Source organism: Empidonax traillii, unplaced genomic scaffold (genome assembly GCF_003031625.1).
Source record: "Empidonax traillii isolate 1590-97213 ecotype Southwest subspecies unplaced genomic scaffold, ASM303162v1 scaffold585:size537962, whole genome shotgun sequence".
In the NCBI taxonomy this organism is placed as follows: Eukaryota; Metazoa; Chordata; class Aves; order Passeriformes; family Tyrannidae; genus Empidonax; species Empidonax traillii.
Window position 1 is genome coordinate 249441 of NW_020955778.1, and position 14129 is coordinate 263569.

At 33.8% G+C, this 14129-nt stretch overlaps 2 protein-coding genes across 4 annotated transcripts in view; one reads left to right on the top strand and one right to left on the bottom strand.

The window, feature by feature from the left end:
* ANGPT2 (angiopoietin 2) overlaps nucleotides 1–10503 on the top strand; it is a 47048-nt gene extending 36545 nt beyond the window's left edge. For 2 of the 3 annotated variants that reach the window (XM_027898237.1, XM_027898238.1), the window contains 2 exons: nucleotides 1827–1957; nucleotides 3302–5021. In XM_027898237.1, the coding sequence (XP_027754038.1) occupies nucleotides 1827–1957; nucleotides 3302–3462 (292 nt within the window). In that variant the 3' untranslated portion in view covers nucleotides 3463–5021. Of the gene's footprint in view, nucleotides 1–1826; nucleotides 1958–3301; nucleotides 5022–10489 lie in introns of those variants that run through there. The other variant, XR_003572818.1, reaches the window with a different exon arrangement.
* The window catches only part of MCPH1 (microcephalin 1), a 42526-nt gene continuing 36104 nt past the window's right edge, over nucleotides 7708–14129 (bottom strand). The window contains exon 9 of the mRNA XM_027898236.1: nucleotides 7708–8364. The gene's annotated coding sequence lies outside the window, so the exon portion shown is untranslated. The remainder of the gene's footprint in view (nucleotides 8365–14129) is intronic.

The following is a 14129-nucleotide window of genomic DNA, read 5'->3' on the forward strand; positions in this document are numbered from 1 at the left end:
TTAAAAAATAATTACTGAAAACTAAGATGGTAAAAGAAACTTTCTTATAATATGCAACCAAATATGGAATGAATCATAAAATGGTTTAAAGAATATATTCAACATTATGAAAAACAAACAAAAACCCCAAAGAAAGTATTCAATTAAGAGTATCTTCGATGCCCCATCTAGGAGGCAGTGTTCAAGGCCAGGTTGGACAGGGCTTTGAGCAATTTGGTTTAGTTAAAAGTGTCCCTGCCCGTGGCAGAGGGAATGGAACTAGGTGATCTTTAAGGTCCCTTCCAACCCAAACCATTCTATGAATCTGTGATCCATTACAAAAAAAAATGATTAATACATTCCAAATGCTGGAAAGATTATGAGTTGGGCCATAAAACTAAAATTTCTTCATAGAAAAACCGAGCTCAGAATGGACTTCAAATCAAAGCTAAGAAGTCAAACCAGGTTGCTCAGGGCTTTTCAGTTATGTCTTGATAACTTCCAAAGATGGAGACTGCACAACCTGCTTGTCTGTCCTCATGGCAAAAAAAAGGTTTTCCTGATATCTAGTCAGAACCTCTCATTTCAGTTTCCATCCACTGCCTCTCATCTTCTGTTATATTAAGCTGTACTTAAAAAAAAATATTAATAACAGTAAATGAATAATACTGGGCTTAAATTAGACTTCAAATTATGCTTAAGGTTCAAGCCTAGGCACATATATTATACTTGGAAATTTTAATAATAATTTATGTTATAAATTGGCTTGCATAATTTTGAACTCATCTTAAGAAAAAAACAGAATAATTTTCTGGAAAGACATTTTTGAGAAAATCTGTAATGAGCTGATCTTTTGAAACCTAAATGAGTAAAAATTCATTCATTCAATATGTTTTCATATAAGGAATATAAAATGATCTATGTTAAAATAATCTGTTAAACTCCCAAAGACAACTTCTATCATAAGCGAGAATTACATGCAAGATAAAGATTGATCCAGGGACAAGTTAATTCTCCTCAGAGATTCAGATCTCCTCCTTAAACAAATAGAATGTCTCTGAGAAGCATGAGGTATTTGATACAGAAATTCAACCACCAAAGAGATAGTATGGGGAGCAGAGGGTTCAAGTCTTTCCAGTTCAGTGTCCTGTTTCTCTCCCCACTGAGACTGCATCAGCACCTGTGTAAGCAGATCCCAACACAGCAGCAGCCTCACTGAAAGCTTACCTTGCCAGGGAATTGAAGAAAACTTAAATACTTGTGGTGATTTCATGCTAATAAATCTATGAAGGATGTGAAAAAGAAGAATAATTAGGAAAGTAGTAAGGGAAATACTGAGAAACTTCTAAAATATCAGTTACTAGCTTGTCATTAATACTCCAGACAATGTTATTATTTCTGATATACGCAGAGTTATCATACTAAACTGCTATGTTGTGCTAACAGCAAAATGGAAATCAAAATTTTTGTTTTAAACTTAATAAATAAATATTTGTATTACTGTTGCATGAAAGTACAACAGTGTACTTTCAGTATTAAGAAAAACATGATCTACATGAAAAATTCCAGGAGTTATTATATATTTGCTCTAATTTGCTTTTAATATCATGACATGAACAAACAAGCATCTCTATAAATGTGGAGGCTGTTCATTAGAATGTTGTGCTGACCACTTCTGTTCATATGAAAACATTATGCTGAAAAACAGCTTACAACAGTACATTGGCCAGAAGAGAACTTAACCATTTAAACAGGATATTTATTGCAAACTATTCCATCATTATTTTGCAGATCAGATACCATCAACTTCCACTTAATAATTGTTTTTCCATTTCTCACTTCTACAGGATTTACCTTAAAGGACTTACTGGGACAGCGGGCAAAATAAGTAGTATAAGCCAACCAGGAAATGATTTTAGCACAAAGGATGCAGACAATGACAAATGTATTTGCAAATGTTCACAAATGTTAACAGGAGGTAGGAATGTTTTTATGCTTTTCAGTCTTCCTATTTTTATTGGCAGTGAAATTGTCTACGAGATAAACAGCGATAATTTTGAATGAGTAAATTTTGACTATTAAAAAAGCTCAAAGCTCACAGATAGAAACACTAGTATGGTGACTCCAAATGAAGTATTTTATCATTTGACAATGATTAGTTAAAGTAAAACAAGAGAAGTTAAAAGCAGAGGAAAAAAGACTCTAAAGCTGGAGTACAAGAAAGTCTGTAATTCTGGGACTAATCAGAGAGACAGCAGATTCTTCCTCCAAGGAATCAGATAACAGTCAGAGATCAAAACACAATTCCCTGCAAAAAACCTGTTTCAGAGATCCAGCTCGCCAGTGAAATGGCTCCTGATTCTTTAGGCATAAACTCTTTCCCTAACTACCCAGAGGAGAAAATCCCCAAAAGCTGCTGCATACTGCATGTGCTACAGAAGGCAACACAAATTATAAATATATTTTGATATAATTATGAAGTAGTAAAGATACATCACAGATTTATCTACATTTTTCTAATGATTGTTCACTAGTTATTTGAGTTCTAAGTGATATTTTTATCTTCAACCTAATTCTATAATTTGTTAATCAGAATTCCACATTCTGAAATGTAAACAATGTCTTTGTAAATTTGACTTCTCTTCCTGTTATCTCCTAAGCAATGGTTCGTTTTCCTATAGTGCAAGTTGCAAGGAAAAAAAAGACAGCTTCAGTTTGTCCAAAAGGATAATTGGATTACTGCCCTGCAAAACAGAACACATATACTATCACCATCATAACAGAAGTATAAAAATAATTATAATAAAAATAAATTTTCCTTATGACCCACTAACAGGTCAGGACTATAAGGATACACAATGAGGGCTGCTTTTTCCTCCTCCTTCTTACCAAGTTTCAGAAGGTTTTGAGCTGATCTGCACAGAGAACCGAATTAACCCTCTAGAAATAATTAAGAAATGAGTTCAAATCTCTGAAGAACAGGAATTTACCAAAGAGTAGATAAAATCAAAGACAACTCAATATCATTATAGTTCATGTTCTGCCCTCAGACTGTCAACAATGTTTGATGTTGTTAAGCTTGATTGAACACCTTCCCTTCTCAATTTTAAAGTACAATGTATTACATAAGCTTCAAGAATATGTAGTTGATACATAAAATACACTTCTTTTCTGAGTTTGAGGCAAGTGTTTTATACTGACAGTTCCAAATCATAAGAATGAAAAACAGGGTTTAGATTTTTTTCTCATTTTCAGACAACAAAGTGACCTTATATACTATTTTGAAAAGTACTTCTGTTGATGTTTGTCTTCTGTCTTGTAGGATGGTGGTTTGATGCCTGTGGTCCTTCTAACCTCAATGGAATGTATTATCCATTACGACAGAACAACAACAAGTTTAATGGGATCAAGTGGTACTATTGGAAGGGCTCGGGATACTCTCTCAAAGCTACAACTATGATGATACGACCAGCAGATTTCTAAATGTTTTTGAGTTATGTGAATTGTATAGTTTTCAAAGACTTATTTTGCCAAGCATATAAACACAGATCTGCAACTTGTCGCATTTTTCAAGCCCAGAAAACATGCACTAGTCTTCTGAAGGGGTCAGTTCAGTACAATTCCTGAATTGCAATAGCCTTGATCAGCTAAAGCTCATATTATTCAACCAGACACAAAGTCTAAAGCATCAATCTGATAGTGATTTGGCCAAATGACTGAATAAAAAGAACATCCAAGAAACTGTCAGACAAGGACTCTGTTTTACCGATCATTTATGCTATGTATGTGTTAGTAAATAACTGGAACTGTGAAAAAAAAAAAAACTAAAATAGTTTTAGGAATACGCGTTTTGCCTCACCACTGTACTTTAAACATTAATATAAAACATTTAGCTAGATCTAGAACTATTTATCTTTATCTTTTTGTGTCATGTTTGCCCTTTATGTACATAAAAAAATATTTTCCTGTAATTAGTTCAACACTGTAGGCAGAAAATACATTCTTTCCCTCCATAATCTCCTAAACAATTCTTACACTTATTTGGGGATTATTTCCAATAGCCCGTATTATGTTATTTAACAGTGGAAAAATAGCATTTGAATAGTTTGCATTTATTCTTGGGGAAATGCCATGTACAAAAATCACCATTTCTTTCAGTTTGTACTATTACAGTTTCTTTAAATTACAAAAATCGCTATAAATTACAATATAGTATGTATTTCTTTATATTTTTATGAAGATTGCACCTTTTTTCTTCCCTTGTTATTTACCTGTAAAATAATTGACCAGTATTCTACAAACTGAGACAACGGCATTAACACCAGATGTCCGGTTGTCTATGACAATCATTTATCACCTGGTGCTGTAGTATATCTATATGTTTTGTAAAAATAACTTAACTGAAAAACGTATGCATGTTCTTTGATACAATTAAAATTATGCTTATGACTTAAGATACAAATTACAACATTTTAAAAACAGGAAACAAAAATCTGAAAGTAATCTAAGGTCACACTGTTGTGTTTTTTTTTTTTTTTTTCAGTAAGGTTAGGAATTCTCCCTAAAAATTCTCTGTGGGTAGGCCCTCAATGTATGCCACAATGTGAATAAATTACTTTACTAGGTGATCTTTGCTTTATTTTCCTCCTTCTCATTTTGCTACTATATGCTTTAAGATTGTGTACTAAACACTACAGTTTGGATTGAGAAGATATTTCTTCATAAATCACACAAAATAATTTTATGGAAATTTTTCTCAAAATTAAGCTTAGCTTTTACTTCTCATGCTTAGTCTCAGCCTTAAAGTACTATTTTTGTAAAACTTTACTTCCAGCAGATGACTGAACTAGTTAAAATGCAAGAACATAGCCCAGGACAAAACAAAATACTCAGGCCCAGAGGTTTGGCAAGCTTAACAAAAAGGGCAACAAGACTCAGGAAAGGTCTAGAAAACATGTCTCATGAGGAACAGCTGAGGGAGCTGGGTTTGTTTAGTCTTGAGAAGAGGAGGCTCAGGGGGGACCTCATCACTCTCTACAACTCACCTGAACAGAGGTTGCAGCCAGGTGGGGGTTGGTCTCTCCTCCTGTGCCTGCAGTGAGAGAAATTGAGGACATGGCCTTGAACTGAGACGGGGGATTCAGATTAGAGGCCAGGAAAAAATTTTCACTGTTAGGGTAGTCAGGCATTGGAATAGGTTGCCCAGGGAGGAGGTGATGGAATCACCATGCCTGGATGTGTTTAAGAGGCATCTGGATACGGAACTGACTGATGTGGTTTAGGGGTTACAGTGGCAGTGCTGAGTTTATGGTTGGACTGGATGATCTTGCAGGTCTCTGTCAACCTTGATGATTCCATGATTCTATCTTGAAAACAGTAAACGATTTTGAGAAAGATGGAAGAAAACTCTCCATTTTATACTGACAGTCATTAAAGCTGCTGTCAGAGAACCCCACCACTCACACCACCACTATTCTTCACTGAAAATGTGTCATCACTACTAAAGTATAGCAGATACAAAAAAATATTTCTAATATTACTTCATGAAATCCAAAGAATGTAAATTAACAGTCTTTGTCTGAAGACTTGGAAAAATAGTGTACTTAAAATTACTGGTTAATATTTTATTGGTTTTCATAGCAAACTTTATCCCAAACTAAAAAAAAAAAGGTCATAAAACTGCTTTCATGAATTCCTAAGAAATGTCTTAGAGAGCAAACAGTAAAGCAGGTAGCAAAGGAGCTATGCATACCAAGAAGCATACAACACATGAAGAGAGGCCTAGAGAGAAAAGGGTAAGGAGAGACCTTACTGCTGTCTAGAACTGCCTGATGGAGGACACAGAGATGACAAAGCCAGGCCCTTCTCAGAGGTGCACCGCAGTGAGACAAGAGACAGGGACAAGATACAGCAAATGCACGTTGGAATTGGAGAATGTAAATTTTCTTTTGAATTTATTCACTCATTACTATGAGGGTGGACTGGATGAGTCCCTTGGAGCAGAGCGTTGAACTAGGCAACATGCAGAGGTCCCTGCTAATTTAAAATATTTTACGATCCTGAGAAATCTAATAGGAATGCTGAGTATACATTACTGCATTTCCTGCTTTGCTGCATTTAATTAGACAACTAAAGAAAATGCTCCCAATTTGTGATACTAAGCATATCCATGCCAATATTCTAGAGCAATTAAAAAAAACCCAACAAAACCAACCAAACAACTCCCGAAAAAGCTTCTTGAAAACCATGATGGAATCTGGCACAGTATGAACGTTCAACCTGGCAGAAGAAAATAGTACTAACTTCTGGTTGACATTAACTTTATTTATTTTGGTAAGAAAACACTGTATGACAAAAATAATTTAATATTACATGGCTAGTTTTGCTTGTTGAAAACAAGTCTTTATAAAGCTTAAGGCTTTCTGATGACTATTCTGGGAAAGTGATCAAAAATACTGATGTAGATACTAAATAGATCAATTGTTTAATGAGACTTTTTCATTTTGGGAGGAGTTTATCCACATGAATGTGACATTTTAGAGTGAATATGTTTTTAAATGACATTTTATCTAAAGAAGATTGCATGGCAATCACCATAGTGCAAATACCAAGTGACGTGAGAGGAGGACATTTCAGAAGGAATGAAATAATAGTAAACAGAACACTTCAACAACAGCTTTGGGCTTGGTACCAAAAATTAAAAAAACAGCAAGGTAACCCTTACTTTTAATTCCTTCCTGTAATCAAGTAAACAGTGTATAAAACTAGAATGCACTTCAATTTTCTCTAAATACTTCTTATGGAGCAGGAAACAAACAAGAAAAGAAAGGGAATATAAAAAAGGAAAGAAAGGGAATATAAACACCATTCATGCTCAAATAATAATCATATCTTTAAAAAAAAGTAGGATGCCTGTTACAGTAAGAGAGTGATTAAAGAAGGGAATGATTGGAATGGTGATAGAAATATCGCCTTGGACACCAACTTTGTTCCTCTACAAGAGAGAAGTGATTCAGGTTCTCAGCAGAATCACAACCTCCCTCAATTTTATATTCTCTCCATTTCTCAAACCCTCTTTACTTCTGCTTTAGGAATACAAACTCTAAATGGAATCTGAAAAACAACCCAGAGAGGAATCACTTCCAAAGAATGCTATGTACATTGTTACTGATAGCATGCTTTGTTATTAAACAAGGTAGTCTGAAAAAGACACAGAAAACTCAAAACAGTCTGAAACACAGTGTAATTTTTTCATAGAAATAAGGGGGAAAAAAGAACATGCTTCTTATTTATTTTTCATATTAAATTTGACCATTCCTAATGTGTTTGCTACATAAAAAGAAAAATTACCTTTGTCCTTTTAGAAAAAACTAGAAAATTATAATGGATGATTAATTTCTTCAAGCTTATTTCAGAATAACTGTTACGGTTTCCCTACACTTTGAAAACATGACTTATAATCATGAAGTAAAGGCCTCATGTTGAATATGCAACTTTACATAAATTTTAAATTTAAAAAGAATTTTAAAAATAAGCTCTTAACACTTAATAAAATAACAGTGAAAATAAAGTTCAAACTCCATTAACTGTTCTTTCTTCAAAGTCTGTATGAAACTTTGAAAAACAAATAGCAGATGGTAATATATTTAACTAGCTGGTACAATATAAGAGAAATGGGGAAACCTTTCTTGGAATGATTGACTAGTAACAAGCTAGAATTCTACTTGATTTATTTAAAAAATAAAATTACTGTTTAATCAATTAGAACATATGAAGTGCAGATACTCACAGGTCTGCACAGGTACACAATGCCCCCACATGCACACTTTTGCATTTGTTCCTGATTCAGTATTTGAGAATGATCATTAGAGGCAGGAAAAATGCTTCATTTTTTCCTACTTAGCAGTTCTAGAAGGCCACAGTAATTTTCCATTTTCCAAGAAGTTTCTGGACCAAAAAAATTGAGTCCGTGACCTGCAAATCCTTCCATCTGGCAATAGCATGCCTCTCCATTTTATATACAAGCACAGGTAGAAATAAAATTAAAGTATATTTATACTTCAAGAAGATCTTGGCTTATTCAGATGTTAATTGGTGGATCAATTTTTTGCATTTTCCATGAATACCAGAGTTTTTGCACACACTTCAAAAAGAAGTGGGCAAAGGAGAAGGTAACTCCTTACAGTACTTGCTTTAAAAAATATTTTTTCTAGTAGGCTTTCTTGATCACAAAACCTGTTTAGAGGGCCAGTTATTTCCCAGATAAACAAAAGAAGTTTCAGAAGCTTAAAGGACCATTAAACTTACAGGAGCTGCAGGAAAGCTGGATGAAAGCTCATATGGTTCCTCTGAAATCCAATGGCCTAGTTCCAAAGACCACAGAACCTAGAATTAAATAGGTAGTAAGAAGAACTCATATAGTTTCTAAAAAAATAAACTCTTTGAATGTGTAATTAGAAGTGACAGTGCTGTTGCAACAGTTGTTGAAAAATCACGCAATCAGAGAAGATACAAATTTTACAACTGAAACAAATCATTAAAATACCAGTCATATTTCTGTGCATAGCTACATTAAAATTTAAAACCTTGTGAGGATATTAGAAAAGTCAACTTATTTTCATCACAATACATAGAATTAGAACAAAGATTCCAAAAGGGAAGTTATACAATATCAGTTCTGTTCTCTTGGTTGAGTTAATCATTGAACTTCATGAGGTTTCTGTTGGCTTGTTTCTCCAGCCTCTCAAGGTCCCTCTGAACAAGAACACCCATCTGGTGTGTGAAACACTCCTCCACAGTTTTCTAACATCTGCAAACTTGCTGAGGGTGCACTTTTCCCCATTATCCAGATCATACACTAAGATGTTAAACAATGGTGCCAAGGATTATGCAACTATTGCATAGAATACACATTACATATGTAAATCAGCTTGCAAAGAAGAAAAACTTAAATTTCATTTTCTTTGGTCCCCTCCCCTGTAAATGTCCCCCCTCCCCTTTCTAGAGCACAAAAAAGAGTGCAGAATATTGACTCTCTTGAAAATACATAATCTTTTGTGTTCAACTGAGCTCTGAAACACTGGATCAATACGATCCTTGGAGATTAGCAATCCTAGCACTTTCAGACTTTTGTTCCCATCAGCGCCATTACAGTTAGCAGAAAAAACCTATTTAAAATGGTGGTATTTTTAATTTCTGAAAGACACTAATTTTTTGGCGGTAAAACTTTCCCAAAACTACTTCATCCAGCATTTTTTCCACACTGATTTTCTAAACCATTCTTCAAAACAATTTACCATAACTTGCAGTTGGTAGACTATAGTATTAACAGCCCTCAGACAATGTTTAGGTACTATCCCTCAACTGGTAAAAGCATTGTCTTAATGGGAAAATGAAAAAAAATGAAGTTTCTACACTGGTTCTGCCCTTGAGTCATATAAAGGACATTTTGCTACTAATTTGTAGATAGTCTAAATTTAGAAGCACATTCTGATGGAAGACAAGATTATTTTCCTCACTGGTTTCATCAGTGGTGAGCCATAAAGCTTCTTATATAGGTAAAAGACTGGTAAATTCTTTGCCAATTTTGTCCACTCATTCCATTCAACAACTTTTCCCTTTTAAAGATATTTAAGCTTCCAGTAGTTGCCATCAAGCACTTCTTAAATACAAGCCAAAGCAAGAAATGCTGCTTACTAGTACCTACCCTGCTCTCCTAGAGCAACAGATAGTACTAAGGGAACAAGAAGCATATATATACCCCCAAAATGGGATATATGGAATTTATCAGAGAGTAAATCACTGTTTTAGATTAATTCTACCTCTGTCACATTTCCCCTAAATAGCTCTGTAACCATTTTAAATAGATGATGTCTGTTTCTTACTGTTAGCACAGCCAGGCACCATTAAACTGTCATTATTCACCTTAGAACAAGCTGAATTTCATCAGTGCATGAAATTATTCCCACGCTTGATTCACAGTAACTGAAAAACTCTGTTGTTTGGTTTGTTTTCTTTTTGAAGATGCCATACAAATCCATATATTATTAATTTTAATTATAAAACATTAACGCATAAAATTTGGGAGCACTCTGCGAGCTTTTCCACTTGGATAAAAACTGGCATTACAGATATTGACCACGGTAAAGTTATCCTCTACAATGATAAAGCTCACTAATGAAAAATTTTAAGCTGAAAAGAGTGATTATAAACTAGCAATGTAAACCTTATAAAATGGTCTAACTGTATATAGGAAAATAAGTTTCTATAAGGGGCTCTCTTGCCTCAAATCTATCACTACACGAAGTAAAATTTCAAAAATTTCCAATAAAAAAATTATTTTCTAAATTAAGTTCTACAATTTTCAGTCAAAAGCAGCTTATGCCTCACAACTTTCAGGGAAACCAGCAACCTTTAATGTGAACTGCTACAAAAGTTGGTGCTTTGTGTGATATGACAAGTCGTGTTTGACTTGTGAGGGGAGGTATCCAATTTTGTAGGCGACTGCAAGTGAACAGTGATTTGTTGCTGGTAATAAAAAGCAGCATATCTTCAAACTTATTGTTGAATTTGATTACAAAATTCCAAAAAATATTATGTTTTCTTTTAGAAGATGTACAACCAAGTATTTGAAAATGCAAGACATATACAAAAAGAGAAAATAATTCCTACAGTCATTATACCATACTAAACATAAAAATAAGAGTTAAGCACGGTATAAAAATAAAAATAAATCAATGACATTTAACAAATAGTCAAAACTCAATAACGCATTGCTGAGTTCAGCTAAGTATAGTAACTTCTTAAAAACGCACAGCATGAAACTTAGGATTGTAAATTATAAATTTTAAAGTGGTACCTGTGTATATTTTTTACAATTACTTTTAGTAATTTAAAGTAAGAATATTGAAGTCTGTGAGCTTTATACTTATAGTTGTATATATTTATTGAAAATAAAAAAAGTTGTTAATCCAAGCCATTTCTCTTTTAATTCAAGTATAAAACAACTTTAACTGAACCAAGAAAATTGTAACTTCTAATACAATTCGTAGAGACGTGCTACATGAAAATAAATTCTTCATAAATAATCTTCAGCAGGAACAGATGTACCACGCTGTGTAACGTGTACATCGTGTCCTTATAGTATCAAAATTATGTTTGTACCAAAAGTAGCTGGACAATGACCCAAAGAGATTAAAACATAAACCAAAAAGATTGGTTATGATTAAGTAATCCTTTTCCATTTTGCAGGCCAATTCTACAGCAACAGATCTATCAATCCTTGTAGTATTTACAGAATTTTGTTTAGAAATGAATTGTGCTTGTCTTAACAAAAGATGGATTAATGCTTGTCTATCATGGTTCTGGAATTGAGTACAAAGGCATGGTATCTACGTTCCTAGATAAAAAGAAAATTGGATACTGAGTTCATGAACAGGTCCTGGAGTAAATAATTAGGTCAACATTCACTAAAACATTCAGTTTTCATGAAAACAAAGACAAGAGCTTTCTATTGCAAATTACTGAAACTTTGCTTCTGCCTTTGACAAATTTTCAGCCAGTATACTTTCACAGCAACACTAAAAAAATGCTTGAAATTCATGTAGGACAAAAAGAAGTTATGATTTGCAATATTATTCTTAGTTTAAATACTTCAGAATATAAACATTTTTCTACTGAGAAAAAAGAGCTATCTAGAAGTTTTCAAATGTGCAGTTACAGAAGATTTAACTTGTAATGATAAAGCAGTACTGTATGGATCAAGTAGGAATGCTGGATATAGGAGCATCAGAAGTTAGGAAAATACAGCTGATAACATTGAGATATTAAGAATATATCAGATTCTAATAGAATACAGTCTTCCTGATCATGGCGGACCCACGTCAGGAGAACACAGGAGGGAAGAAGAGAGTGAGAAAAGCATAGTTTTTCTGTGGAGTTCTTACAACCTTAAAGAATGTTTTCCTTTGGCTTTGGACTCTAGAATCAAGTTGATCAATCTGTTACTTGATCCTCAAGTATGGGCTATTTCAACTAATTCAGTAGCAGGTAACCTATACGGCATGGAGCTCCAACAAGTGTTCTGCAGGTTATACAGCTAAAAGTTTAGCCTTGGTGCGGTTTTCCTCTGCACATCCATATCAGCTATGTTCTCTTACCATACAGGGGAGGATATGCCAGACATCAAGTTCTCAAGGATCTGAAAACACAGTGTTTGAGTAGTCATTATTTATGGTCTCTTACCCCATCCAGACAGCACACTGAATGATCATATGGTATTTGTACTCAAATAATTCATCTTGGAATATATAAATTAAGGCTCTGAAGATTAAATGTCTGATGGTAAATTTGGTATTTCTCCAAAATCCATCTTTAAAAATACAATTTTAAGTTTTTCTCAGAAGAAAAAAAATATATCAGCCTAAATTATCTCCATGTTACAAGTCAAAAGGCACAGGTAAATAACTTCCCAAAACACTGAGAGACATCTTACAAAAGACAATCATCATGGGTCAAAAGTAATACCTTGTTTAAAAAGTGTAACTAATTTCTCCAGATTGCTTGATTATTTTAATTATCCAATTTGAACTATTTTACCAATGAAAGTACTTTTGATAGCGTTGATTACATTTAAGCGATTCAATAATGTAGCATCAATAAAAGGAGAAGATTATTTTGCTTAAATGAAGTTCTCCTAACTAATTTGCTACTGAATTCCTCATGACGGCTTCAGCTTTCTCTTCTCTAGTTTTCAGTTAACCAATTTGGGTCAAAAGATGGCAAAATTAAGCCAGTGACACAATTAGAAATAAGACAAAAAAGCTCTTACATTATAAGATTCATTGATTTAACCAGGTTAAGACATAATTTTTTTAATAAATTCAAAGCACTAATTTATTTCAGTGAAAGAGATTACTTAATTACTTGAGGGAATAAGTCTGCAAGGTAGACCATAAGATAGAAAGACAAAATTTAGCATTACTACTGCTCAGTATATTCTATGAAAAGCATGGGTAGATGGCTTCACCATGAATTTGTTCACAGAATTTCAGAGTATACAATGGGCAGTGAAATTTCAGGACAGCAATTGTCAGAATACTGATTATCCAAATACTGCCTTATGGACAGTACTGGTTACATCTTACTGTCTTAGGAGTTGTTTGACGTTTTTTTTTAAGATAAAATGCAGCTTTCATGTTTGACTACCCTCTTATGAAAACTTAGCTTATAGAATTATGTTTGACTTGTTAAATGCTCCATACAAAGCCAAGTGTGGGACAGATACTTCAGTGTATTTAATACATAGATGCAAAGAATCATATAGTAGTTGAGGCTGGAAAGGACCTCTGGAGTTTTTCTTTTCCAGACTCTCTGCTAAAATGTGTTCCTCTTAATGCAGACAAGCTCAATGCAGCTATTAGTCTTTTTTTTTTGCCACAAAGGCACATTACTGAACCCTTAAGGTGACCAAAGATGCAAACCCTCTATTCCAAGGAAAATGAATCACCAAAACTTTATGAAAACCCTGAAGGATACCCCAACAACTTCATATATCTATATCTATATCTATATATATCTTACACAGGACAAGCTTCACACTGCTAAGTGTCAGACATCTCAGAAATAAAAAGGCAACATGAGTACATTTTCAGCCCAGTAATTATATTTACAAGTATTTATAAGAAAAAGGAAACCGAGAAATTGAAAGTTATTTAACAAATCTTTCCTGTATAAGATGAAGAGCTATTTCCATATAAATTCCAACAGCTATGTTTCATAGTTCCAGGAATAGTTCCACTATCACAGTAAGCAATTGAGACAGAGTAACCCTGGGCTGACAGGTAAGGTCCCCACCCAGTGTCTCTCTCTCTCTATATGTGTGTATATATAATATAGTCCTATATTTTTTCTACTTTCAGCAAAGAATCTAACAATTCCTCTTCATTTTTTCCAAATGCTGAACAAGATGCAAGTTTTAGAACAGAACAGAAATACATTAAATCAGGATATAAAAAATTCAATCTGAATAATGTGACTTGGCTAATGTGGAGCAGAAATGGTTTATTTAGCCTTTAATCTGTCCAAAAATAATGCATAGGACATGAGTTTCTCATCTAGGAGATAAAAGTTCAGGCCTTCCTAAAATACAT